At 45.0% G+C, this 23,799-nt stretch overlaps 6 protein-coding genes across 6 annotated transcripts; all 6 read right to left on the reverse strand.

Moving 5' to 3' along the window:
* Window positions 1-1,850: 1,850 nt before the first annotated feature.
* On the reverse strand, window positions 1,851-3,567 carry F4812DRAFT_427609 (uncharacterized protein). The gene is made up of 8 exons (XM_047934112.1): window positions 3,380-3,567; window positions 3,215-3,323; window positions 3,041-3,161; window positions 2,941-2,989; window positions 2,450-2,887; window positions 2,356-2,380; window positions 2,153-2,287; window positions 1,851-2,066 (listed from the first exon to the last, which is right to left on the reverse strand). The coding sequence occupies exons 1-8, from the start codon at window positions 3,537-3,539 to the stop codon at window positions 1,958-1,960; spliced, it is 1,146 nt and encodes a 381-aa protein (XP_047790110.1). The 5' UTR covers window positions 3,540-3,567; the 3' UTR covers window positions 1,851-1,957.
* A 1,011-nt stretch (window positions 3,568-4,578) lies between these two features.
* F4812DRAFT_427611 (putative iron reductase domain protein) lies at window positions 4,579-6,739 on the reverse strand. Its single transcript, XM_047934113.1, has 4 exons — window positions 6,473-6,739; window positions 5,593-6,419; window positions 5,349-5,536; window positions 4,579-5,286 (listed from the first exon to the last, which is right to left on the reverse strand). The coding sequence occupies exons 1-4, from the start codon at window positions 6,519-6,521 to the stop codon at window positions 4,971-4,973; spliced, it is 1,380 nt and encodes a 459-aa protein (XP_047790111.1). The 5' UTR covers window positions 6,522-6,739; the 3' UTR covers window positions 4,579-4,970.
* A 602-nt stretch (window positions 6,740-7,341) lies between these two features.
* Window positions 7,342-9,329, reverse strand: F4812DRAFT_427612 (PLC-like phosphodiesterase). The gene is made up of 4 exons (XM_047934114.1): window positions 8,406-9,329; window positions 8,092-8,345; window positions 7,737-8,032; window positions 7,342-7,651 (listed from the first exon to the last, which is right to left on the reverse strand). The coding sequence occupies exons 1-4, from the start codon at window positions 8,663-8,665 to the stop codon at window positions 7,592-7,594; spliced, it is 870 nt and encodes a 289-aa protein (XP_047790112.1). The 5' UTR covers window positions 8,666-9,329; the 3' UTR covers window positions 7,342-7,591.
* Window positions 9,330-14,937: 5,608 nt separating this feature from the next.
* Window positions 14,938-15,759, reverse strand: F4812DRAFT_471178 (uncharacterized protein; the record flags this gene model as incomplete). Its single annotated transcript, XM_047939063.1, has 3 exons — window positions 14,938-15,305; window positions 15,364-15,633; window positions 15,708-15,759. The coding sequence occupies 3 exons, from the start codon at window positions 15,757-15,759 to the stop codon at window positions 14,938-14,940; spliced, it is 690 nt and encodes a 229-aa protein (XP_047790113.1).
* A 1,783-nt stretch (window positions 15,760-17,542) lies between these two features.
* Window positions 17,543-18,991, reverse strand: F4812DRAFT_459087 (pseudouridine synthase; the record flags this gene model as incomplete). Its single annotated transcript, XM_047937479.1, has 1 exon — window positions 17,543-18,991. One exon carries the CDS (start codon window positions 18,989-18,991, stop codon window positions 17,543-17,545), a length of 1,449 nt encoding a protein of 482 aa, XP_047790114.1.
* A 1,024-nt stretch (window positions 18,992-20,015) lies between these two features.
* F4812DRAFT_377009 (NAD(P)-binding protein) lies at window positions 20,016-21,353 on the reverse strand. The gene is made up of 2 exons (XM_047931999.1): window positions 21,190-21,353; window positions 20,016-21,030 (listed from the first exon to the last, which is right to left on the reverse strand). Exons 1-2 carry the CDS (start codon window positions 21,247-21,249, stop codon window positions 20,023-20,025), a joined length of 1,068 nt encoding a protein of 355 aa, XP_047790115.1. The 5' UTR covers window positions 21,250-21,353; the 3' UTR covers window positions 20,016-20,022.
* Between the last annotated feature and the right edge of the window lie 2,446 nt (window positions 21,354-23,799).

Raw genomic sequence — 23,799 nt, forward strand, 5'->3', positions numbered from 1 at the left:
ATGAATGTATTGACAAATACAGCTATGTTGAATATTTGGTGATTTTTGAATTGCCTTATATATTATTACCTTACAATATTGCCTTTCTACTTGTAAATACCTCTACATGGCTCATAAATTCATGCTTGAGTCCGTAACCCCCTTTTTATGACGAGATTTGACCCTCCTTTGCGCGCTATTATGCCTGTTGCTTCCACATTTCGAAGTAAAAGTGAATCGCCAAGTCGACTATTATTCATCGGCATGATTTCTAGCATCGTCGCATCGACGAGGTAGTATCAATATGGACGGTGTATCTGAACAGCTAGTACGGGGTTCATCGCACTGCTTGTTTAGTTTCGAGGGGCCTGCCGCTCGACAACCGCATGTGAATGCCGGGATCGTGTATTCGCACATTTAATTCTTGATGATTCTCTTGTTTACCTGCCCAAACGCCGTATATGCATCTTGCAAGACAAATGCTTTATAAATCGGCTTGTTTTTGTCCCTTCTGGTTGCCTCCCTAAGCTCTTGTCCCGCTTATAATGCATTATAGGCTCTAGATAATCCCATGGTGACCAGGTGACTTTGGCTATCCTCCAATTGAGGGATGTGTGGCAAGATGATGGATAATGGAAATTGTTAGGTACCAGAAGAGAACTGGGCATTGTAGAGGCACATTGTAGAGGCGTAGAACAAAGACAAACGCTACCACAGCAATTACTCGCGGTAACAATAGGAAGAGGATTCAACTCCGCATAAAGAAAGAAACTTCAATCCTTAGGGCATCCTATAGCGGCTATTGTCTCCTATGAACAATAAGGAAGTATCTAGTGAATGTATGCCTGGCAGAGACGGATTACCTAGTGCCAGAAAGAGCGAAGATACAATTGCCCTTGAAGGTGTACTTAATTGAGCTATGGGATACTTTAGTAAAGTTGCTTTCAACTAAGTACCTAAACTAAAATTTGTCAATTCTTAAGATGCGAGGAAAAATTAATATACATGTGCTTAACCCCTTTTCTTTGCTTTTTAATGTCCTACCCCTTACCCCTTTATGTACCTAGGTACCTTTCGTTCAAGGGCCCCCCTAAGGATTCTTTTCTTTTCTCTTTTCTTTTTCTTTTTGCAAGACTCATTTCATACCCCTTTAACTGCCCCAAGTCTTTCTTATATTCAGCTCATCAAAGCATAGGTACCTACGTTATCTGTTTCGTAGGCGGTAACTTTGAGCTTTTGAAGCGCCATTATTGATACCCACCCTCTATATTTCTTTGTCTTCTCTTTCTCCCCCTTGTTTCTTTTTCTTTCGGTTTGCCACGCCATCTCCTAGGATGCTACGTCCCCGAATCCGAGCGAAAATCATCAACAATACCCAACAGGAAAGCCAAAGTTGCAACTGCAGCTCCGATACGCCCCTTATTTGATTTATTGGGAATCAAGCTTAGAATACAATGCGTTACCAAAAGTCAACACTTTAACAGATGATTAAATACTCGAAATAAATAGCAAAAATCAATATAATTTTCCAGCATTCTTTAATAACAAAAGCCACCATTTTGCGTAGGGTTAAAAAAGAAAGAAACATGGAAATAAGCTACGAGGTTTATGTACTTCTTGTGGTATTCTGTATAGGGCAGTACATTCAACATTCCACATTCACCCATACCTCCACACGAATGCACTATAAAGGATAGCAAATAACATCATAATTTACTTCAATACTACATAGGCGTTCTTTTCATCTTATTTCAATTTCAATCGCCCGTTAGATGCATTGCCTTTTAGTGCAAAATAGGGGAGTGCACATGTATTTCGCAATGTAAGAAATGACAAGCGCACGCTGAGGGAGCCACGAATAACCTAATAAACTGTATTCGAGGACCACCTAAATACATACGAGCGCTAGAATGCGATAAAGTCCTGATGAGGTTATTTCCAGACGCTGAGCCCCCTGAACCTCGTAAGACGTAGCCTCTCACGCCGTAGCCGTGGCAGCCATGATCCCATCTGCCCCGTACCATCCTCCGTTCCTCGAGCAGGACGTCTTGCTTGATTTGTTCGTTGACGTCTTGTACGAGGTTTGCCTGCGCAAATCGTTAGCTATCCCGCTACACACGGTGCCGGACTTGACGAAACTAATACGCATTGAAAAAAAAGAAACAGGACTTACCCAACCCAAACAGTCGCTTCGACATGCGTAGTAATGTACGCAATATCTGTCTGCGTGAACGTGGCGAAAGGCCGCGTGATAGTCACGGTGCGCGGAGGCCTGGAGTCGTCGCACTTCGTTGTCGGCGCGGGTGTTCTGCGATGCGGTTAGAAGTTCACTTCGCATTACCTACATCTATCTCTCGAGCAAAAAGTGGGACATACACTGTAGCGATGATCGTTTGGTAAACTGGACAAAAAAAAGTTAGCTTCTCTAGTACTATTAGGCGGTATAGGCAGGTACTTTCTTTCGACTTACCGTCCTCTGTCGTCGTCGATGGGGGGACCGTGGTAACGCTGGTGCTCGTGACGGTGTAAGTCGTCTCGGTGACCGTTACGGTGGTGGCGGCTACCGAAGCGGCGGTAGCAACTACGTTCGCGTTGCCGGTCGCGGCAGCTGTCTCGGGTGATATAGGTATGCCGACGGTTGGAAGGCAGGCGAGTCCGATGCAGATCGTCGGGTCAGGACCCGGTTTAGGAGGCGTTAGATAGTGGCAGTAAGCTGTCTTCGTTATCGTGGTTGTCGAGTAGCTCGTGACTTTCCCGTCCGTAACAGTGCGAGTGATTGATGATGTGCTAGTAACTGTTGGTTCCGTGGGTGTTATGGTCACCGTCTGTGTGGTCCCGTCGCATGGTATCGTCGCCGTCGCAGGTGGTAAAGTCGAAGTTAGCGTTTTCGTAATAGTCTTGTATATTGCTGGAACATGTTAGGCTCGAATACGTTGGTTAACCTAGTAAAGAGCGGCATACTTGTTGCCTCGGGAGTGCTTGTCACGCCAACTACCACTGTAGGCGTAGCCTGTAATACTATTAATAATTCATATCTGTATTGGTAAAACGATGCGCGTACTGTGACGGTAACCACTTCTGGGACGCCAACAATAAGGGCAATGGTCCTCTGAAACCTAATCGTATTTCCAGTCAAAACTATCCTGTAAATACCGGTGGTCATCTCAGAGTATTTAAGTTCGCTAGAGAGTAATGAGTGACTTTTAGTTACTAATCAAGGCTTGCGTCTTCTCACCATGTTGAAGTTACCTGCGTCCCTGCAGGTGTTGTGGTTATGTTGGAACAAGAATGTACTATGGAGCTAGGATCTACAACGACCGGCTGCACTGATTCTTGATCACATCCTAGGTGTGGTTAGCTTATATGCATGTCAAAGCCGCGTATAAAAATGCTGCTATACCTTGAAACGTAGTCGTAAATGTAAAGTCATCGTTTGAAGAGGGATCGATATCGTATGTGCCACCGTTCACATAATCTACGCCGTAACTGGAACAGGCTGCAGAGGCTCTTAAGGTGAAAAGACCTATAAGAAACCAGGATTTGGAGATATTAGAAATCATTTTGCTACTAAATCCAAAATGTTGTAGTCTTGGAACTGCTATAGATTACGAAGTCACCTTAGCTAGGTGACCGAAAAGCTACCCTTTTGTAGCTACAGTAGATATGACAAGAGCCTCTTATGACGATCTATTATGCGAACACGATGTGGTATTGGATGGTCCCGTGTTTTCTAAGAATAGCAGTAGAGCGAAAGCTCCGATATTCGCGGAACGGATTTCGATAGGCTATACGGAGGATCTAATACTATGTGATAGAAAGCGCATTTGGTAACAAACCATCAAAGGTACCGTCGAGTCATATAGGTATAGTTTAGCCTATAAGTGAATGTTTCTAGACCGCAGTAAGAGGCCGGTCCAGGCAAGGCTTCTACCCAGCATGGAAAATTAATTGGTAGATAAAAAAGCGAAATGTCAGCTGGAAACGTAATTCTAGCAAGCTTCGGTATCGTCATCACGCATTCATGGCTAGATGATTCTATTTTATAGCTCCAATATGGCGGTTTATCGATTCCAGATGCTTTCTCGTACGTTTCGTTGTGTCTCCTTTCGGTATGCACGCTGAACCTCCGTTCAACTCGGAAGTAGAGCACATACTACTCTTTAAAAAGTTGATGGCATTTCAAGGCGACAGAATTCTTCAAATTTTCAAGATTTATCCGTATTCATACTTCTCGTAAGTCAAGTAATTAGAGGTGCTCCAGGTGGTTATGTATTTTGCCAAAAGCCCCTGGTTATGAAGTGTCAAGTCAATATTATGTCACGTTGCATTGAACCAATTGCAAATATTCTATGGCTCGAAAGGTACGGTAGCTACCAGCAGTATGAGCCAGGCCTAGTGTAGACTCAGAGTAGATAAACCCTACTGCATGATGCCATGCTTCTGATCAAGATGAGGCATGATTGTTACGTTCTCTCATGTTGCCTTGCTGGCTTCGTTACGAACGTTGTACGTGTATGTTATGAGTAGGTAGGTATCCAACACAATTCATACTTGGAGGTATGTATAATCTACGGTGTAGCCACTATTAGAAAGCGCTTAGCCTGGTATTACTCTGCAAGAAAGTTATATAGTAGACGGATACTTGCTTGTGACGCATACTTATTTTGAGTAACGTTACGAGGCATCTACACAACCATCTGGAGCGCCCGTCGTCACTCGAACCATACGATTACTCGGCTACATGTAGTAACGTGCCCGCTATGCTTGAAAGAACAAGCATTGGACGAAGTAGGAACCATAAACGCTGAGAAGAAATTATAACAATTGAATATTCTCTTCGATATGCCATCTGATTGAAGTAGTTCCCCTTTCCATAGGCTCAAGAGCATATTGCCCGAGCACAAATGACATGAACCATGCCTAAACGCCTCATTAATGCATTCTATATCGGCACAGCCCGACTTATTAATCGTATCTACTATTCCACCTCCTCACACGTATTCTCGAGTATTCTGCTGCGGTCCAAGACCTCCTTTAGCTTGTGCGTGATAGGGCATATAAGTGCTCGCGGCCGGAATGCTCACATTCTGGCCCATAGGCTGTTGCGGATTGTTCCCTTGTCCGGCCTGGCCGTTCGGCTGGTTCCACGGCTCCAGGTTATAACCGGCCGGCTCGTTCTTGGACTTATTCCACCTCTTCTGGATGAACTTCTTGGTAACGAGGACGAGCATCATGGCGGGGAAGAGGAATAGAACGAGACCCGCGAGAACGTAGTTGTACTGCGATGCCTGGGCGAGCGGAAAGCCGCTGGATCAAGACGTGTTAGTAATTTTTATTCAGAACGGGAGAGGAAATAAGGCAGATCTTACAGGAATCCGTTGATAACTCCCATGACAATGATCACACGACCCATCCATACGTGAATAGGGGCCATCTTTGTTGTCTGCTGCGTCTTCTTGAAGGTGCGGTGGTGCAAGAAGCCAAGGGTAAACTGAGCAAAGATGAAAATGAAGATGAGAATTCCAATGACCTGGTGAGCACTGTTGACCTTTTTAGACTGCACACGTGTTAGTTTTTCGAGTCCTACCAACGCTGATATAACGGTTAGCTTACCCTGTTGTAGTACTTGCTAATGGAGAATCCAAGACTCGAGCCGATGATAGTGAGGATTAATGCGAACCCCTGGTTGATACCGTGCCAACGGACCCAGCTCCCCAGATGCAATACGAAAATACCGAAGGGGTATAATCCGACAAATACGAAAACCATGATGATCGCATGCATAATCGCCGCGACGTCCTTCTTGCCCTCCTTCGATAGCCCCTGGGTCGTGGCGATCAACGTGCTGTTTTCCGAGCGGTCAATAGCCGGAACGCCCGCGGGTCCCGTAGCGTGAGCCATATCTAGCGTGAAAGTCCCGTAGTTGTAATGCATCCTGAGCGGCGCATCGAACGAATCGGATTTGAGCGTGCTAGTATCGCCCGTAGCGTATATCATATTCTGCGACTTGCTCGCGACGTCGATCTTTCCCTTGCCATCCGACCACGACCGACAGTTGGTACAGCGCCCGTTGAAGATGAAGGTTCCGTTATCGAGTCCGGTGCCTTCCAACGCCTCAACCTTGATTTCAGGGGTAAACACGGGCTCCGAATGGCCCGAAGCTATTCGCGGCGAAAACGTGACGTTCTGTCCCGATTCCGACGGGTACGCCAATAGGATCAGCGCGCCGGCCATGCGATCGGATCCGAGTCCGACGGCGGCCCAACTCGTCCCCTCCGGAAACATCAACGAGAAATACAGATCGGTAGTGGAGTCGCTCGGAACGTTGAGCGCGAATGCGAGGTCTCGCGGGGGGGAAACGAAGACCGAACCAGCGGTGGCGTTTGATAAAGTGGTATTAACATCTTGTGCTTGTGTAGAAGTAGTGAAGAGAGATAGAGCTACTTTATGTTAGTTTTTGTATTGCTTTGCTCAAAGTACTGAGGAGGCATACCTGCGGAGACAGCTAAGCTCAGCCGGCTGAGAGTACTAAATGATCTCATATTTCCTTGTTTAAAAAAATAAAAATATAGAATATAGAATACAGAATAAAATAGACTGAGTATCAAGAAGCGTAAAGGTCAAGTTGGAAAGTTGTCTTCAGGTGACTAAGGATAAAAAAAAAAAAGAAAAAAAAGAGTAACCTTCCAACAAAATAGAAAAATCGAAACAAAAGAAACGGCAATACCGATAGTTAATGTTGAAAGTAATAATGAACTCTTCAACTCTCATCTTCTTTCACTGCGACACTGGCCCTTTTAAAGACCAACCTCGAGTACGCGCTTCCGGCATCTCGGCGTAGCATCTACGGCCCCAGACCCGAGAATATCGTGATGCGCCTGCCTATTGGACTTTTGAGGTGACATACCGGCGGCAAGCTACGGGACCCTGAGTTTCGCTATGATTATACGGCGCTGATTGGTTCATCTTCTTGACGTTCTTGTAATGCGGGGCCATTGATTGGCTACAATGGCTTCTGCAGCCAATGCCAAGCGCCTAGATTTGCAGCCCGCGCTTGTTGAAGAAATGGTTATTTTTAGCTGCCCTGCCATTGGTTGTCCGATTGAGGTTACAGGCTGAAGAGTTGAGTTTCTTTCATTCGACAACATAACAGGTAGACAGCTAGCATAACACAGCATAACATTGCTTCATCTTGCATCTTGCAGATATATGCCTCGAGTAACCTGACTTCTAAGTTGTTATCCTCAACTTTGGATAAATTTATGCCAGCAAGTTCTGACATAGGTAGCTGTCAAGTCAACTGATAGAATGGCATAAATACCATAGGCTTATTCAATCAAAATTCGCTTCTAAACAGAAACATTCGAAACTGATATATATCTCATTTTATCTCTCCAGAGACTGCAGCCACAAGTATATACATGAAAAATAGCCTATGTCAGATATCGTCCGTCCTAATCCCAAATTCGAATGCGTTGCCAAACTAATGGGGTATCAATATACACTCTCGAAAGCCAAAAGAACGCAGAAGATTTAACGCTCAGAGAAAGAAAGAGTCGTCATAATCATAATCGGTATGATCAAGGATTCCATCACAAGCAAATCTCTCCCGTTAAAAGCCGTTAAGTAGGTCCTGGGCTTTTATCGTCTCTCCAACGCTAACGAAGTCAAGCTATATCGATTTCGTTAGTACCTAGGTAACTACCTGTGAAACGTGTAGGTATGATAATACAATGGAACATAATAGAGGTACATACCAAGACTACGTTGGGCACGCGGCCGTAGCTGCTCTTGCAAGTGTCCGTCTGCGCGGTGATGGATTCCACCGAGTTGGTATTGTGCGCTTCGATCAGGTCCGGGATTAAAACATCGTGGAATAGTTCGACGTTGCGGTTGTGGTTCGCTAGGAACATCCGGCCGTCGGCCGAAGCGCCCGATGGTCGATCGATCCCGCATCCGTTGAGCATATCCTCCGTCGGGTCGAACGGGGTTTCGAAGTAATATGCGAATTCGTCCAGGATATAAGGGACCTTGGAGGTATCCATATTGTAGTCTGTTTTTATTGTTAGTTTTAACTACCAGTAAAAGAGCTCGGATATAAGTAGCTCGTACCCATAAATACCACCACTCTCTTTCCGCTTGAGATCATTTCTCCCAAGGTAGGCCAGTCGTCAAGACCGAGCTGCTTATCTGGCGTGAAGACGTACTCTTCCAACCCGGTCGACTTGAATACGTCGCCATACTTGTTGATATCGATAGCGTCGGGGTTTGTGAGGAGAAGCGTCACAACTTCGTTGGGATGAGAATCCAGCCAGGTCTTAATAGGGCCAAGATAGTCTTGTAACGAGCCGGCGTCCTCTAGTAAGCTAATTTGGCGATTTAATACAGAGTTCGAAACAGTAAATCCCAGAAAGACGATAACTCACCATGAGGTATGGCACATCTGAGGCGATCCGTCCTTTTCTTGCGTCTGCGCCTGGAGAAATCGCACGCCTTGGTCCAATTGCTCCGTCGGGTCGGTCAACTGGTTGTCTGCGGGGCCGACTCCGGTAAAGGGCGAGTTGTGCGCCCCGACGAAGGTCACCTTGCTGTACTGCCGGTCGCAGAGCTCAGCGTGGCCGTTACAATCGGCCGCGAGAGACCCCGCCGCGACGGCTAGGGCTGAGAGGAGGATGTTGTTGCGCATTTTCAGGATGTTATATATATATAAAGCGATCGAAAAGAAAACTATAAAACAAATAAATAAACGATAAATAAAAAAAGAATCAAATTCGTATAATGATCAACACTATGTAGCTAAGATACAGAACGGAATTGAATGATGAACGAAGATCTCGACTAGATCTGGATCTACGGCATAATATGTATTGTTGTAGAGGCCCTTGCACCTCGATAGGAGATATTTTTGGTAGCATCAAAGCATTTTTTTCTCGAGGGGATCAAATGAAACACCAATGGCAATTGTCGAGAATGACCGGGGGTCGTAGGACCTTTTTGTCCAAAAAACAAGACATTATGATAGGTAGCTTGTTTCTTTGTACCGTGTGCCTGCAGCGTGTGGGCGGTCAATCCCGAATAGAGCGAATTGAGACCTTCTACATTCGCATTTAGAATGGCTTAAGGGGTCGCTGTTATGGATTCGGACCTGGTGAGCTTTGCTGCCAAGTTTTTGTCGAGACATTGGATCAAATAGGTAGGGCTCGCGCTCGGCCCACGATGGACAAGGGGGCCCCCGCGCCTCCAACACCCCTGACGCTACGCCGCCGCTCTGTTGGCGAACAAGAGATCTTTGTTTACAGCGGATCTAGTTGCCTATAGAGTTAGGTCGTTTGCAAGAGATCTCGGTTTCCTTTTCGGACAGGACAATTACATAAATAGCATTACGACTTCAAAAAACTTTCGATATTATCATTCCATCCCCACCAAAGAGGAACGATGTCCAGTTGGCATCAGAAATAGGCTATTCAGCCTTACTACCTGCCAATTTTTCCTCATGTCGCCCAGGTCGCCAAAGGTGTTTATCACAGACGCGACACTGATCATCTTCACTCAGCGCTCGTGGCTCTAGTAGACGCTCAAGTGCCGAAGAGCAAATGTGTACCTTACGCACTATCAACCAATCAGATTTGCAGAACGAAGTTGAATGTCTTCATTGGAGCGGACCCCACTCGCCTGAGACCCCTTCAAGCTTGGTCATTTCTCCATCTATTATTGGCAGACACAGCCAGGACACTTGCAAGGGCCAACCGAAACTCGTGGTTCACGAACATGCAGACATCTAATCTATTCTCAACAGACCATTTCTATCGTGCAACTAACTTCACCGCCGCAATTAGGTAAATATATTATATTATTAATAGGGCGAAACTCTAGAACCGAATCCTCCGACTATAAGCTAGCAAGACTATATTATGGAATTGTGGGTGTTGCTGAAACATTTCAATGAAGACTTATTGTCCCACTGTGTGAAATATACACATAAAAAAAGTCGAAGAGAGCTCAGAAACTGCTCCTATAAAATCGAAAAGAATTCCTAGGTAGGACACAATCTGGTCGAAGACTCTTTGCTCGATGAGCTTATCCGACTGAATGATTTAATTACCCTTTATTGTATCAACTTCTATTGTTAGGAGTGCAGCAATTTTGTTTTGTTTTGTTGTTTTTAAAGAGTTTGGCGTATAGAGTCTATGGAACTCAGGACTATTTCATCAACCTTGGCCATAAACACAGAGGCAAGTGTCGCGCATACCTATTCGGCTTTGTTATTATAATACCTATTACTATACTGTCTATTTCGAAACTTTGAGAATATACTTTATATTACAGCTAGGTTGATCCGAGTCTCTTGGGGATTAGAGTTTAGAGGATAAGGTAATTAATTTGACTTGGTGACACTGACGTGTCGTTGATGGTGTGACGATAGTGAAAAGTATAGCTCATCATTAAAATTTCTTGATAGGAGTATATTACCTACCTGGCGTGTGTTTTTCTTGCAAAATGCTGTGCGCTTGAATTAATTTTCGCGTTGATAATCGTTAAGCAGATGTCATTCTATTATCGGTGCAATAGGTGGTATTAAGATTTCAGACCTGGATAGATAGCTTGACGATCGACATCTCCACATGCATCACATCCGGAGCAGGAACTAAAGATTGGGAGCGTTGATAGACTTTGACGTGCCGGGGTGGGTGAGGGGCTGAGCCGGGACTAGAACTATTCCGTCCTATGGTTAAGATCGAACGTGTACGTCTACGATAGCTTTGCAACAGATACCAGTATAGACAGCGTAGTCTAGGGTTGGTTTTGAGGTGTAAATATCCGATCGTGAGCTTCTCGGCGAAATTTTTTGAACCGACGTGAACCTTATAATACCTACCATCCAGGTCGCTTGATTATCTTAAGTGAATTTCGTAAATACAGTGATGGTCTAAAATTATCTGGCCCACCCCCCTTTTTATATCAAAACTCAGCCTTTTCACTCTGCGATAACTTCACCGATAGATATCATAAAAATACGCTTTTAATTCTAGGTCATAGATATTTGAAGGGACTGAAAGTTTTGTACCAAGCGCCTATTAAAAGACCTAGTATTGGGAAAGCCACCTCAGTTTGAAGTTGATTCAAATTGACTTTTTCGATTTTCCCATACCAAACATTGGGATTTGTATAGGGAACTTCCCAAAAAGTTGACGTAAGGTAACTCAACTAAGAATCTACATCGTACAAAATGACCTAAGAGAATTTAGTGGAAATCGACTGTGTACCTTGTTCTTACGAACTTTCCGTAATCTTGGCACTTTAGCTTGATTCCTCGCTTTAGGCCTTAAATAAGGTTCAACTATCCCTCGACGGCGCGGTCCTGATCGTAAGCTAGGAGGAGATCGACCTATGTAGTGCATCAGCGTCGACCCGGAACCGATTCCGAACCTTATGGGAATAACACGGTATGTTCAACCATGGCCCCTCCGCAGGAACCATCTACACTTGGGGATAGTTATTGGTCGTCTTAAGAATTGTCTATGAGCTTATGAGCTTATGAGCTGGATACTTTGGAATTTGAACAGCACTTATTAACTACTTCGTACCTAGTCACAATAAGCTATTAGAGCCTCGGCGGTATCCGCTTTGGTCTCCATCTACGGATAAATCATGGCTGATCTGATCGACCGGGAACAACTATATCGCCTAGTACCCAGAATTTACGAAAATATGACTCTCTTGCAAGGTCTAGAACTAGTGATTACTAGTAATCTTGGTGGTCTCTTGGTGGTGGTAACTAACAAATTGACTATGTGGCGTACTGTGGCGTACCGTAACCCAAACGTACGGTTTATAATATCACGTATTACAACACCAAAGCGGGACCTAAACACGTGGGTATATGTGAGTGGAGATAGGTACAACATCAGGCCATTTTTGGTGGCTAGTGGCATGTATTACGTTCTAGGTACACAACGACCCGTTGTGGTGGGTGTAATGGATTCGGGCCTTGCTGTCTCATTAGTGTATTAGTGTCTTCAGTGGAGAAAGAAAAACCTTCTAGAACACGTATACGATTGTACCTACTTGTTATGCCAAGATGTCCTGATTCGTAACGCTGGGAAGTACTAAGGTTACCACTGTACATGGTCCACTGGTAGAACCTCGAAATTCTCACCAAAAAAAAGCCATTTTGCTACTTTGTCACTCTGCGATATCTTTACTAGTAAAATGCAAATAATTGGCCAAATTAATTCATTTTAAATAAAATTGACTTGGCTTCGTGTTTTGTGTAGAAAGTTTCTTTATACGGCTCGTATTAAGAGAGTTATTGATGTTGAAAGTTGATGTTGATTCTCGAGGGGTTCCCCATACAAACTGATATTTTTGTGTGGGGAATTCTCAAAAGCCAACTAGACTTTCAACTACAATAAATTCTTCAATATGAACTGTGTAAAAAAGCTCCATATACAAAAGACTTAACGGAGCTAATTCTCCATAAGGTGAAACTTAGACATTAATTTTCCGATTTTCCTTGGTGAGAATATCCCAGAGTGACAAGGCTATGCTTTGATGTAAAATGGACGGCCTTGATAGAGCTGCAGTTGCTGCCCACCAATGGTATAATACGGTCTAGGCCGTTTACGGCTCGGGTATATGCACGCCCCTGGATGGACTCCCGATTCCCGCCCCGACGACAACCACGTGGATAAAGGCATGTGGGTTAGCGATGTTCATGGGTTTCTGGATTGAATTTCCTGCCTATGATGGATTTAGGAGGTCCTTGTATGGTTGAAATCCGACGAGGACTACGTTTGTAATTCAACAAACATTCTTGACTGCCCGTGCCGTGTGAATACTAGAGTCGACCTGGTTTATTCGACACTCGCTAATACCACTATATGTGCTGCAACCAAGAGAAATGATGCGAAATGATCTCACAAACCCATCCTTTTCGACGGGTAAAGAATAGAATATTATGGAATAATTAGGGAAGCCTATAGTTCATATGATGAGAATAGTGCCACGCGCCCTAGTAACTAAAGTCGACGGTGATATTTTATCATGCGCGCTAATCGAGGATTTTAGAAACGCATATAAGTGAGACACTAGCACTTACGGGATTCGAACCTATCGTGAGATGTTAGGTATACGTGTCGTTAACGGTATTATGGAGAAGCCTTAAGTAAACTATAAACCGGAACGAGTTCGGAAGGATGGATATCCGTCAGCGATGTGTGCATGACTAGTGTAGCGTGGAGCTAAAGCAGCTCCGGTTACTCGAAGCATAGCGCCGGGCGCGCCGGAGACCAGCTTCGGGCGTGCCGGAGAGTAACGCCAAAGCGTAGCTGACGAAGGAGTAGTATATATATATATATATAGGGGCGCGAAGAGCCCTCATAGATGCTTGGAAGGTCAAGTCTTAATAGGTCACTCTACCACACTACTACTGCTTCTAGTATTCACTCTGTGTATGACAGCCATCACGGGGGCTCTCTCACAATATCGTAGTAAGCTGTTGAGGCTACCAGAGGGCCCCTACATCCTCGGGCTCTTGGGATAGCCAGATTTAATCTACTATTACGCATCGCTACCGTTATATCCGTTGCTTTATATGTATGTACTAGGATTAAACGCGGGGAAATGTGAAGCTAAGGCTTAGCACGTTAGAAAGCACCTGACTTCTTGATACCAAGAAGAATAGACAAGGTTGTTCTTTGTTAAAAGGTGCTGTTACTAGCCGGGTCTAGTTATCAACTCCATAGAAAAGCTGTCAAGGATGCATCTCTAAACTCATTTTCGAAGAGTGTCAGTTATTGTGGATCGTACTTTGAAGGTTAGATCGCACATTGAAGGCTAAATGTAAACTACGCATTCCTAGTAGTTTAAGGGGAGGCATGGTTGTCTTTTTATCTAAACGCGGGCTAACACGTTGTTCTTCCCAGTAAACAGCCCATCTACGCAACCTACGGGGCTGCAGAAAATACACCGTAACGATGATGACATTTCCAGCATTTAAGCAATTGTGACAAAAACCCCTCCCAAAACCTCACAACAGATATTCCGCTCGGATCTCGATAACACCATCTTGATACCGATTTTTGTTCTTTCAGAAAGTGGTCCGTTCCGTGTTGCAAGGACGATGCGCACCTCGGACTTGCCGCCATAAGACGCGTTCAACGGGACAGATGTTCGTCAACAATATATTTAACGTAGCGGGATCTCGATAACAAGCCTGCGGAAGATTCCAGTAACACATGTTGTAAATTGCCCTCTCGTCCTGCCCAGAGGTTTAGAATATATTCTGATTAATGGTAGTTCATAACGCGACCCGGTAATTATTCATTTACATGCTGGTTTCTCGGCGACATACGTCGTGGTCGTAGCCTCTTTTTATTATAGAGTTACGCTACCCCAGACCTCTAGCGCCCCTAAAGCAGATTAGAGACGACGCCAGCGGTAGTTCAAGTAAACATGGGATGCTTTACTCATCAATGTTGCGTAAACATTCTTTAATACTATACATACATGGTGAAGAAAAAGGGGTCCAATGTGTGTGTACTTAGTCAGACGTCACATTATCCCTAAAACCCCCTCTGAGTCGCCAAACATATTGACAACCTGTTATATCTAATTGTACGATTCACTAGCTTCTAACTATCTCCGGCCGTCGCCTTCTCGCACTCATCTCGTAATAATCATTTCTCATTTCTTCATTTATCATAACTAACCCACCTAGAAAGGTAAGTACCTACGCTCAGAGCCAAATCTTGCGGCGGAGCGTAGGTACTTTCTGTCTAAACTTTTTAACCAAGAAACCGCCTCTAGAAAGGACGCCTTCTTATCTGAGATACGTGCTGACTAGGCCCGAGTGCTGTTTGCGGTGATTGATATTGCTGCATCGAATACATATTCCACGGTTGGAAATGATAGGTCGGGTTGATAGGCATAACATTAATTGGAGCACACCCAAATCCTTTAGAACCATTCCATTAGACCGGGGTTAAATATGAACAGGAATATCATCGAGTACATACCTGACTTCGTATCATCAAAGACATTTTCTGCGCTAGTCCCAGAACCCGTGGGAGAACACGTGTTTGGCGATAGGCTGGGCCGCTCGTAAACTGTGGAAGCACCGCTGGGAATGTAATTATTCCCGAAGTCATCCGTCTCTGCAGATGAGGGGGGGCTAGAAGCTGATGAGATGGAGCACGGTATCCTCGTCGGCCAAGCATCTGTAGCATCAGACATGCTTTCATAAGAAGCGACGTTCTGTATCATGGAGAACTGCGGTGCGGATTGCGCAAGCAAGTGTGGCCCGGGGGGGCTAGAGCTATTTAATACTGAATAAACGTTAATTCTAACTCGAAAAAAAATGAAGTTAGAGATATGAAGCCATACCAGAGTGATATTGATCGCCTGCATTATGAATACCCATACTCTCCCTAATTTGGGTAAGTTCCTCCTCTAAGGCCTTATTCCTGCGGAGGAGTGTCTGAATAGTCTGGTCCCGGTTCTGAAAACTACGAAGCTCTTCTATCTCTTTCTCGAGACTTTCGATGTGCTCCTTTGTCCTAGCGCGAATCGCCCTCTGGGCTTCTCTGTCGTTGGCGCGCTTCCGAGCTAGTTGCGAAGGCGTAAGGGTAGATACGCTCCTGGTTCCTGGGTTTGCTGTGTTAAATCATTTATTTATTTTTTATCTTTTTTTACTTAGCCCGAAGCCGGAAAGGGAAAGTAAGTCTTACCTTTACGTTTTCCCTTACTGATTTCACCTGCGGGCTTGGTACTGTTGATCATTTTGGAATCGGATGTTGGCGATGGGGTGATATTTGAATAAGATGGTAGGCTGAAAGACATGCCTAAAAGAATATACGACACCAAGTATTTAACAGTCACAATAGTTATTAAGGGGTGGCTCGCACGTTCGGTCGAGAAAAGATGTCAAAAGAAAATCATGTTGACATAACCGAGAAGAGGAATAATTATATAACTGGACGGGTGGCTAAACGTCCAAAGGCTATGGCTACTGTTAGAATGAATAACATACGATGCAATTAGTCTATCATCCTTGAAAGGGCTCCCCATGGGAAACTAAAGTGATTGAAGGTTCTCCCTAGGATTGTCGTACTAGTATATGTATTATAGATAGGTTACGTTACAGCTATCCAGCACATAGTTTAGTTGCATGTAGATAACCAGCGTACTCGAGTTAGTTGGAGAATTGTTAGGCGTATAGCTAGCTGCTTGGAAAAAAGTAGGTAGGGCAGGTCATACTCTCGTTATACTTGTCCATATGTAGATATCCCATCGATCTTCCCTCTTTACGTGGATTATGAAGGAATTCATTAGCGTTGAGAGCAAGGTCGAGGTCTCAAGATAGACTTCACGCTACGCCACCGGATGCGGGCTAGTTCAAGCGGGTCCAAGAATCATGTATCATGGGGAAAATCCCCAGAACAGTGTGTGATAGCGCATGGCAGGGGTCTATATGTAGTGCCTATTCACTAATACTGGGAGTAACATCGAATCCTAGGCTGTAGCTTAGAGAAACTGCTGGCTCCGAGCGAGACCAGTCAGATAGAGACTAGTTTAACAAGTCGGAGGTTCGGGATTATGTGCGGGATTGTGTAGATAGGATATAGCATCGAGTTTGTACAGATATCGTTGTCCTAGAAATATTATATAGATACCTATCTAATCGAACCTGATAAAATGCCGTCCTGATGAGCGCTGTAGATCTAAAGTCGTGAGCAGTAAAGAGGATATTCGGGCGCACTAGCCTTGGGTTAATATCTTCGAATCAGTCATCCGTCTATATTATGTGATTTTCCAGTATCGTGAGGAATTGGATCTGTCTCGAGTGTGTGTATTTAACCGTGTGGTCGAACAATAGTATACCATATAGTGATTATTATTAGTAGTTAATACAAAGCCTCGATTAGGAAATATCTCTTGGCTCTGGGGATACTGATAATCTCATCGGTATAAATGGAGGTAGGGATTTTGGAGCATCTTGGCATAACTAGAACCAGTGCCGGGAAACACGCCCTTTACTTGATGCGGCCAAGGCTGGCGGGACCGGGAAGGGAGAAAAAGGGTGGTGCCGCAGTCTCTAGTATGTACGCGCCATCCGAACTCTATTTCCTGGGTAGAACAGCTTAAGTGGAGAGTCGAGGTCACGAAGGCTTCGATGTAGTGCTTGATGGATCAGTTTTACCGCGAAACTACCACCCTAATATTTACCCCAGGTAAATAGATTAGGTTCCTTAGGTAGGCAAGTAGCTGGTAGGCATTTTGAAATATGTTAGGCTGAAAAGAAGTATACCGAAGATAATCCGCCCCTAAATCTTGACGTCCAACTTAGTCATGAAGGAAGCAGCAAAATGCGTCACACTGCTAACTAAGGATAACCTAAGAGAGTACTCAGAGGAAAGTTTGGTGAATCAGTTTCTAGACTATCGAAGAGGACCTTGTTGAACAGGTAGACAATGACTAGAGATATGATGTTGTCATTGATCTGCTCGTCCTCGCAGCTCTATTTCGTTTAACTGTTGACGGTGTGATCGACAACTATATGAAGTCATGCGAGTTCGGGATTAACATCTTTTACCGCAGAAACCAATTCGTCCATGCCACCGACTTCCGTAGGCCCGGACATGCCGGTGGGAGGTAGAGCCCAGTCGGGAAGCGGGCTAACGTAGCTCCACTCGCCACCAGCGTCTTCATATCGAAGACTATGCAGCCATAGAGAGAGCTCTTGCAATCCTGGATCCGTGTATAGCGGCGTATCACAGACCTCGCAAAGCTCGCCGGACATCTTTTCGGCCTTTCTCTTGTAGTACTCATTTACCATCTCGTCGTGGTAAGCGACCGCGTCTGCTACGTCTTCCTTTCCCATGCGGTTGAGACGCGTAATGATATCCTCGTCCGTGTTTTCTAGACCATCGGGGTCGTTGTATCCAAGATTCGCCCCCCAAACTCTTTGGTTAGCATAAATCGGATCGTTTTGAATAGGATGTCCCAGATGCTGGAGGTGGACGCGAATTTGGTGAGTTCTCCCGGTAACTGGAAGACATCGCACGATGGAATATCCTTCCATACGGAGCCACGGTCTGTCTTTATCGTCCGAGGCACCTTCTATCCCCGAGGTGCCGTTGCTTTCTTCTCTTTTTCGCGACTGGCGTGGGGGATAATAAGCTAGCTTTTTGAAAACTGTACGGGCTGTCTTTCCGCTTGCTCGTACACGGTTTAACCCAAGCTTTGGAGAGATCTGAAGTAGAGGTTGGTTACAAACTACCTCCTCGTCGGGGAAGTTACCGATTACCCTGGCAATATACTCTTTTCGTACACTTCTTTGCTTGATCTGTGTTCCCAGACGGTCGGCCGCCTTAGGATTCTTGGCAACGAACATAATGCCGCTAGTCAACCTGTCAAGCCTGTTACAAGTGTAGGGGATCCAGTCAGGGCCCCTCTCTGATTTCATAATTTCGATGACCGAGTTGAAATTGTACCTCCCCGCGGGGTGAACGGGAATACCAGAGGGCTTATTTATGACGATCATATCGTCGTCCTCGTGGAGAATTCCTATAGGATCGGCTGTAACAGGTGGCTCGTGCCGATGTATCGTATGAGATACGAGCTCGCCATTCCTGAGAATATGCTCCGGACTGGTCTTTTTACCGTCGACGCATATTTGACCCGTCTCCATGGCATTTCTATAATATTCAAGAGGTCGGTCTCTGAACTCGCTCTCGAATATATCTATAAGTTTCCTCCCTCTCCATCGCTCTTTACACCAGGTTTTGTATGTAAAATGATAAGGGGCGACACGTCGCAGACCATTTTCAAAGTAATATGGCCGCGGCGAGGCGTCAGCGTCCGGAGTAGCTAAGTTGGGAGATGGGGCCTTCTTCTTTTCGGTACCATTTTCATTCTCCGTGATGGCTAATGTGTTTATATCAGGTATACTGACGGTTGCAGAGGTTATTGCTGCCGAAGAATTCGACGCATCTGAGGTAGTTTGGCTCATCATGAACCGAAAAAGTTGTGGCGTCCGTCTAAATAGACCGCCGAGATTCCTGCGAAATGCCGTGAAAGCCGAAATATTTTTGGACAAACCAAGTCGCATTCATAAGCGCATAACAACTTTCCTTTTTTAAAAATATAATTGATATAAGTCGCATGTCCGATTAGATTGCGGGGTCCCTTGCTAATTCTGACTTCTATAAAGCTAAAAGCCAAGATTTGCATTATCCGGGGAAATTTTATGCAAACGGTCCGACTTAAATTCCCGAAAAGCCATTGCTTACCTAATGTAACACATAAGGTCCAAACTTCATCACTCAGCCAGACCTCGGCCGTGAAAGATGACAAACAACACCTCGACCCAAATAGAAAGCTCAACAGATTCATATTCATCTAGCGCAAAGTTCATAGAAATCATGGCCCAACATAAAGACTCGTTAAAAAATAGAACTAGAAAAGATTATCCCTTTATGCTTGAATATCGAACGCGATGGTAAGTGAGCTCATCCCTTGAGTCAAAACTCATACGCCGTAAGCGGCTAACTGACACCCATTCGTCTTAGGAGCGACAACGACATGTACGATCATATGAACAATTCAATTTACAACTTCCTGTGCGTTAATCTGACTCATTCTAACCAATAGTAAATTTTAATTTTAATTTTATATCTTATAGATTCGATTCTGTACTTAATTCTTACTTGATTGATCACTGTGCTCTTCACCCGCCCACCTCGGCGCAACATCCGCTAATGGCTCAAACGCGTTGCAATTACTTTTCCGTCATTTCGTACCCCAAGGTCGCTGAGCTCTGCCTTCGGGTCAATAAATTAGGTAAATCAAGTGTCGTTTACGAGATTGCACTGTTCGAAAAGGGCATCGAACAAGTCAAAGCCGTGGGTGAATACGTCCAAGTCTTCGTAGACCGCTCAACTCAACGGCCCAACGCCAACGGGATGGGTTCTCAATTACGGCATGGACTAGAGAAGCTATACGTAGGACCCGTTTCCAGCAAGCTGTAGATGAGCGCCCTACCTATATGAAACCCTGGTACTCAAGTTTCTGGCGCGCTCCATCCTGCTCCCCGCTCGACAGCATCTTCTCAATTAACTCTAGATCCGCAAGCGCCTGTTCGGGAGTCTGGTTGGGGTTTGGTATCCCCGAAAGGATAGACTCAGCCCAAGCATGAACTTCTTCCTTGACTCCACTGGTCCGCTCAAACACTTTTTCCTCTTCCACCGCGTCTTTTCCAACTCCTCGGGCCGTAACCACCTTAGCTGACTCGACCTTAACAACACCCTGCTCGCAGGCAATGTGGAATTCAAACGCATTCATTGTAGTTCCGACCGATGTGATGTAGGAGCCAACCACGCCCGACTTTGTCTTCACGATTGCGTTGATGGAGTCGACAGGCGGCAGATGGCTTGAAACCAAAGCGGTCTCGGCCACCAAGGATTCAGCCGCATTTTCCGCGCCTAAGAGTTTTCTTAAAGCAGCCGTGAAATGCACGCCTCCATCTAACAGGAAACCGCCCTGGTACTGCGGTGTTGTTCGCCACGGTGTGAGATAGTACTTGTTGGTTGCCTCCATCATCGAGTGCAGCCTCACAACGAAACCCGTAACTTTGCCGAGCTTCTTGATTTCTTCAGCGCCGTAGGCCCATCCCGGCTGAAAGCGAAAGTTTTCTGCTATAGCCAGGGTCACATTTTTCTCGGCGGACACTTTTTTATAGTACTCGATAAGCTTGTTGGCTGTTTCGAGATCTTTGGCTATCGGTTTCTCCGCCAGGACATGTTTGCCAGCAGCTAGGGCTTTCTCGATAAACGATGGCTGGTCCAGAATAGGCAGAGCAATAATTACTCCATCAATGTCGCTGCGCTTGAGGAGATCTTCATAAGACTTTCCCTCCCCGGAGTCGGCCGAGTACAAGTCTACCGAAGGGGCAGCATCGCTAGACACAAGCTTTGAGGCATCCTCTGCGGTCTTGCGAGACCGAGACCAGATAGCCTTGATTGAAAGAAACGGGGAGGTTATAGCAGCAGGCTAGTATAATAATACGTTAGTTAATGATGCTTATTGTTATTCAGATATGTTCGCCCAAGATGTTTGACTTTAGGTAGCCTTCAGGTGGGGATTTACATGACGTCACACCTGTGGTGAAGGGCACCTCATAAGCCACAGAAAAGATACCTGGGTACTTACGATATGCTGCTCCTTGACGAAGATGCCTCCACCAATAATTGCGATTCCTAGAGACGCCATTATCCCTTTGGTTTTTATAAAATATCGAATCTGCTGTTATGGAAAAGCATAAACAAGAGTGATAGATGAATAGCCTTGCTTTTATATTCTTCCTTTAGCATAAGTGAACTTGATTTAAAAAGTATCTAGGTAGACTTTTCCAACGGTGTCTCCACCTTCCGGTCGGAGTAGCCAGATTTAGCAAGTCCAACAGTTCTAGCCCCGCTTCATACGGAATGCAACCTGATTGGTCCCTTCACACGAGCCTCCAACGTTGTTGTACAACGTCAATCGACCATGAGATGTTAGTACAAGCACAGGATATATTGTACGTGCTACCTACTATGTATAAGGTAAAACTTACCTAAATCTAGGTACCTAACTGTAGTCTTCTTCTTCAAACCCCCAATGAATTGGAGAGTGTGATGAAAAAAAAAGTTCTCACTTTCGGACTCTGGAGGCAGTGTAATACCAGAGGCACAGGTAGCGAGAAACCTTGATTATTCCAAAAAATGTGTTGAAATGAATAAAAACATTTCAGCTCACCAACTGAGCCCATTCGCACGAGTTCGCCCTTCTGGAAGCAGTGTAATACCAGACGAGCAGGCCTCGCACAAGCCTAAAACCAACTGAGCCAAGCCACACCCAGGACAGCCAAAGTAGCCGAAAGACCCCGGCGTGCAACTACCCCCTGCCGCGTTCACCCCACCTCAGTAACCGCAGGGTCAGTTAAGACGGCCGAGAGTGCAATGCGAGAAAGTGAGAAAAATAGTCCAGAGCGCGCTTCTCTCCAGGCTTACAATACCTCGCTCCCACCGCACGAGAATCGGAATCGAACCGACCCACAGGAAATTTCCTCTCTCATCAGGCGCTCGAACTTTTCTTTTTGTCCAAAAGAAGAGAAAAAGCAGGGGGATAAAGAGATTCCGGGAGAGAGTCGAGGGACCCGGGCCGTACACTCGAGGGTTTAACCACTGCGAGGCCGATACTCCAACAATAAGGGTTTCATTCGGCCTTCGGGAGTGTGTACCTGGCTGTTGGGGTCGGGCATATTCCTCTAGCGCAAGGTCGTACCCAGGACCAAGCACCACATCCCTGTCCGTTATGGTGCAACCAAGTGCAAAGTGGAAGTCGGTCGAAGGTAGGGCAGTAGGAAGAGGGGAGGGAGTAGTAGGAGGGAGGTTTGTTGGAATCGAGTGTCGGAAACGGGTGTCGGAAACGAGTGTCGGTCGGTCAAGGTCGAGAGAAAGGAGGAGGAGGAAGTATGTCGGGAAGGTCAGAGAAGGAGGGATGTATGTCGGAGAGGTCAGAGAAGGGATTGTCGAGGGCAGGTAGACGAGGAGTCGGTCGATTGTCGGTCGAGTTTGTTGTCCGAGATCGAGGGTCGTCGAGGAGGGGATTGATCGGAGATCTGTCAGAAAGGAAGAAGTTAGCAGAAGTCTTAAAGATAAAACTGAATTGAATTTAAACAAGAATAAATTGAAGAATTGCCTGTGTTGATATATCAATTAAGCAAGCCGTCGGAGTTGCTTAGGTAATAAATAAAATAGGGGATGGGGTTGTGGTCACCAAAGTGGTGGGGGATGAAGTCGGGGTTGAGGCAACAGGACAGAAAAAGTAAATAATAAAAGTAGTATAGGCAGAAATGCTCGTGATTGAAAAATAAAGAGGTATCAAGTAAAAAATAAATTTGGTAGTAGTGGTTGGTGTTGATAGTGATGGTGTGAGAAAGGGGGAAATTGAAGGGTTGAATTGGGAATGGAGAAGTGCAAGATGAAACTGATGATGGAAGAGGAAAAAAATAAGAAACTGCAGCTCCTCTTCCATTCAATTTTTATTCTGTGGGAATTAAAAATGTTTGGAAGAGTCGCGTTGCTAGGAGAGTTGTGTTGCCAGGGACATAGCACAAGTTGATGCCTTGGTAGGGTAAACCACAGCAACGCGTGCTGCATTTCCAGGCAATAACAAACACGACCGAGCAAAATAAATACTTGGCACGTACCTAATAGATAGAAAATAGTTTCCGAGAAGGGAAACAAGAAGAGAATAGTAGCTGTACAGCCTAGTGACGGTTGTTAGTATCGCGCATCAGGGTAGCAGTGGGGATAAGTTTCATAGAAGAAAGGGGACTTACTAAAGAATTAATAAAGTATCGGCAATGATGTTGATATAGAATAGAATAAGGAAATAGTGTAAGGTAGAAGAGGAGGGTTGGGTTGAAGGTGGAAGGGAAAGGTGGAAGAAGTTGGAAAGGAAATGTTGGGGAATGGTGCCTTGCTTATATAGAGGAATTTAGGGGGAGGCAGGAGGAGTGATTAGGAAATTTTGCAATGATCCGATTCTGTAAAAGAAATAAAAAAATAAAAAAGATTATTTCAGCAGGAAGGAGGGGAATTAAATCAGTAGAGGAAACCAATAAAAGAGAATCAGTAGTGTGGTTGCTCCGATACAGAAATAGGCATCACTTAGGACGCCAACATATTAAAAAATAAGGCATGAAGTACCAAGGTATACGTAAAGTCAGAACAAAAATTAAATCAGAAGCTGATTCTGCCTCAGAAGTACACCTAA

Source organism: Daldinia caldariorum (genome assembly GCF_022478825.1).
Source record: "Daldinia caldariorum strain CBS 122874 unplaced genomic scaffold F4812scaffold_8, whole genome shotgun sequence".
NCBI lineage: Eukaryota > Fungi > Ascomycota > Sordariomycetes > Xylariales > Hypoxylaceae > Daldinia > Daldinia caldariorum.

Coding starts and splice junctions, on each gene's coding strand:
- F4812DRAFT_377009 (XM_047931999.1), bottom strand. CDS start 21,249: ATGGCGTCTCTAGGAATCGCAATTATTGGTGGAGGCATCTTCGTCAAG. Junction 21,031..21,189: donor TCGTCAAGGAGCAGCATATC/GTAAGTACCCAG, acceptor TTATTATACTAG/CCTGCTGCTATAACCTCCCC.
- F4812DRAFT_427611 (XM_047934113.1), bottom strand. CDS start 6,521: ATGAGATCATTTAGTACTCTCAGCCGGCTGAGCTTAGCTGTCTCCGCA. Junction 6,420..6,472: donor GAGCTTAGCTGTCTCCGCAG/GTATGCCTCCTC, acceptor AACATAAAGTAG/CTCTATCTCTCTTCACTACT. Junction 5,287..5,348: donor GGAGTTATCAACGGATTCCT/GTAAGATCTGCC, acceptor GTCTTGATCCAG/CGGCTTTCCGCTCGCCCAGG.
- F4812DRAFT_427609 (XM_047934112.1), bottom strand. CDS start 3,539: ATGATTTCTAATATCTCCAAATCCTGGTTTCTTATAGGTCTTTTCACC. Junction 2,888..2,940: donor AAGCACTCCCGAGGCAACAA/GTATGCCGCTCT, acceptor AACATGTTCCAG/CAATATACAAGACTATTACG. Junction 2,067..2,152: donor GAAGCGACTGTTTGGGTTGG/GTAAGTCCTGTT, acceptor CGATTTGCGCAG/GCAAACCTCGTACAAGACGT.
- F4812DRAFT_427612 (XM_047934114.1), bottom strand. CDS start 8,665: ATGCGCAACAACATCCTCCTCTCAGCCCTAGCCGTCGCGGCGGGGTCT. Junction 8,346..8,405: donor CAGATGTGCCATACCTCATG/GTGAGTTATCGT, acceptor TCGCCAAATTAG/CTTACTAGAGGACGCCGGCT. Junction 8,033..8,091: donor GAGAGTGGTGGTATTTATGG/GTACGAGCTACT, acceptor CAATAAAAACAG/ACTACAATATGGATACCTCC.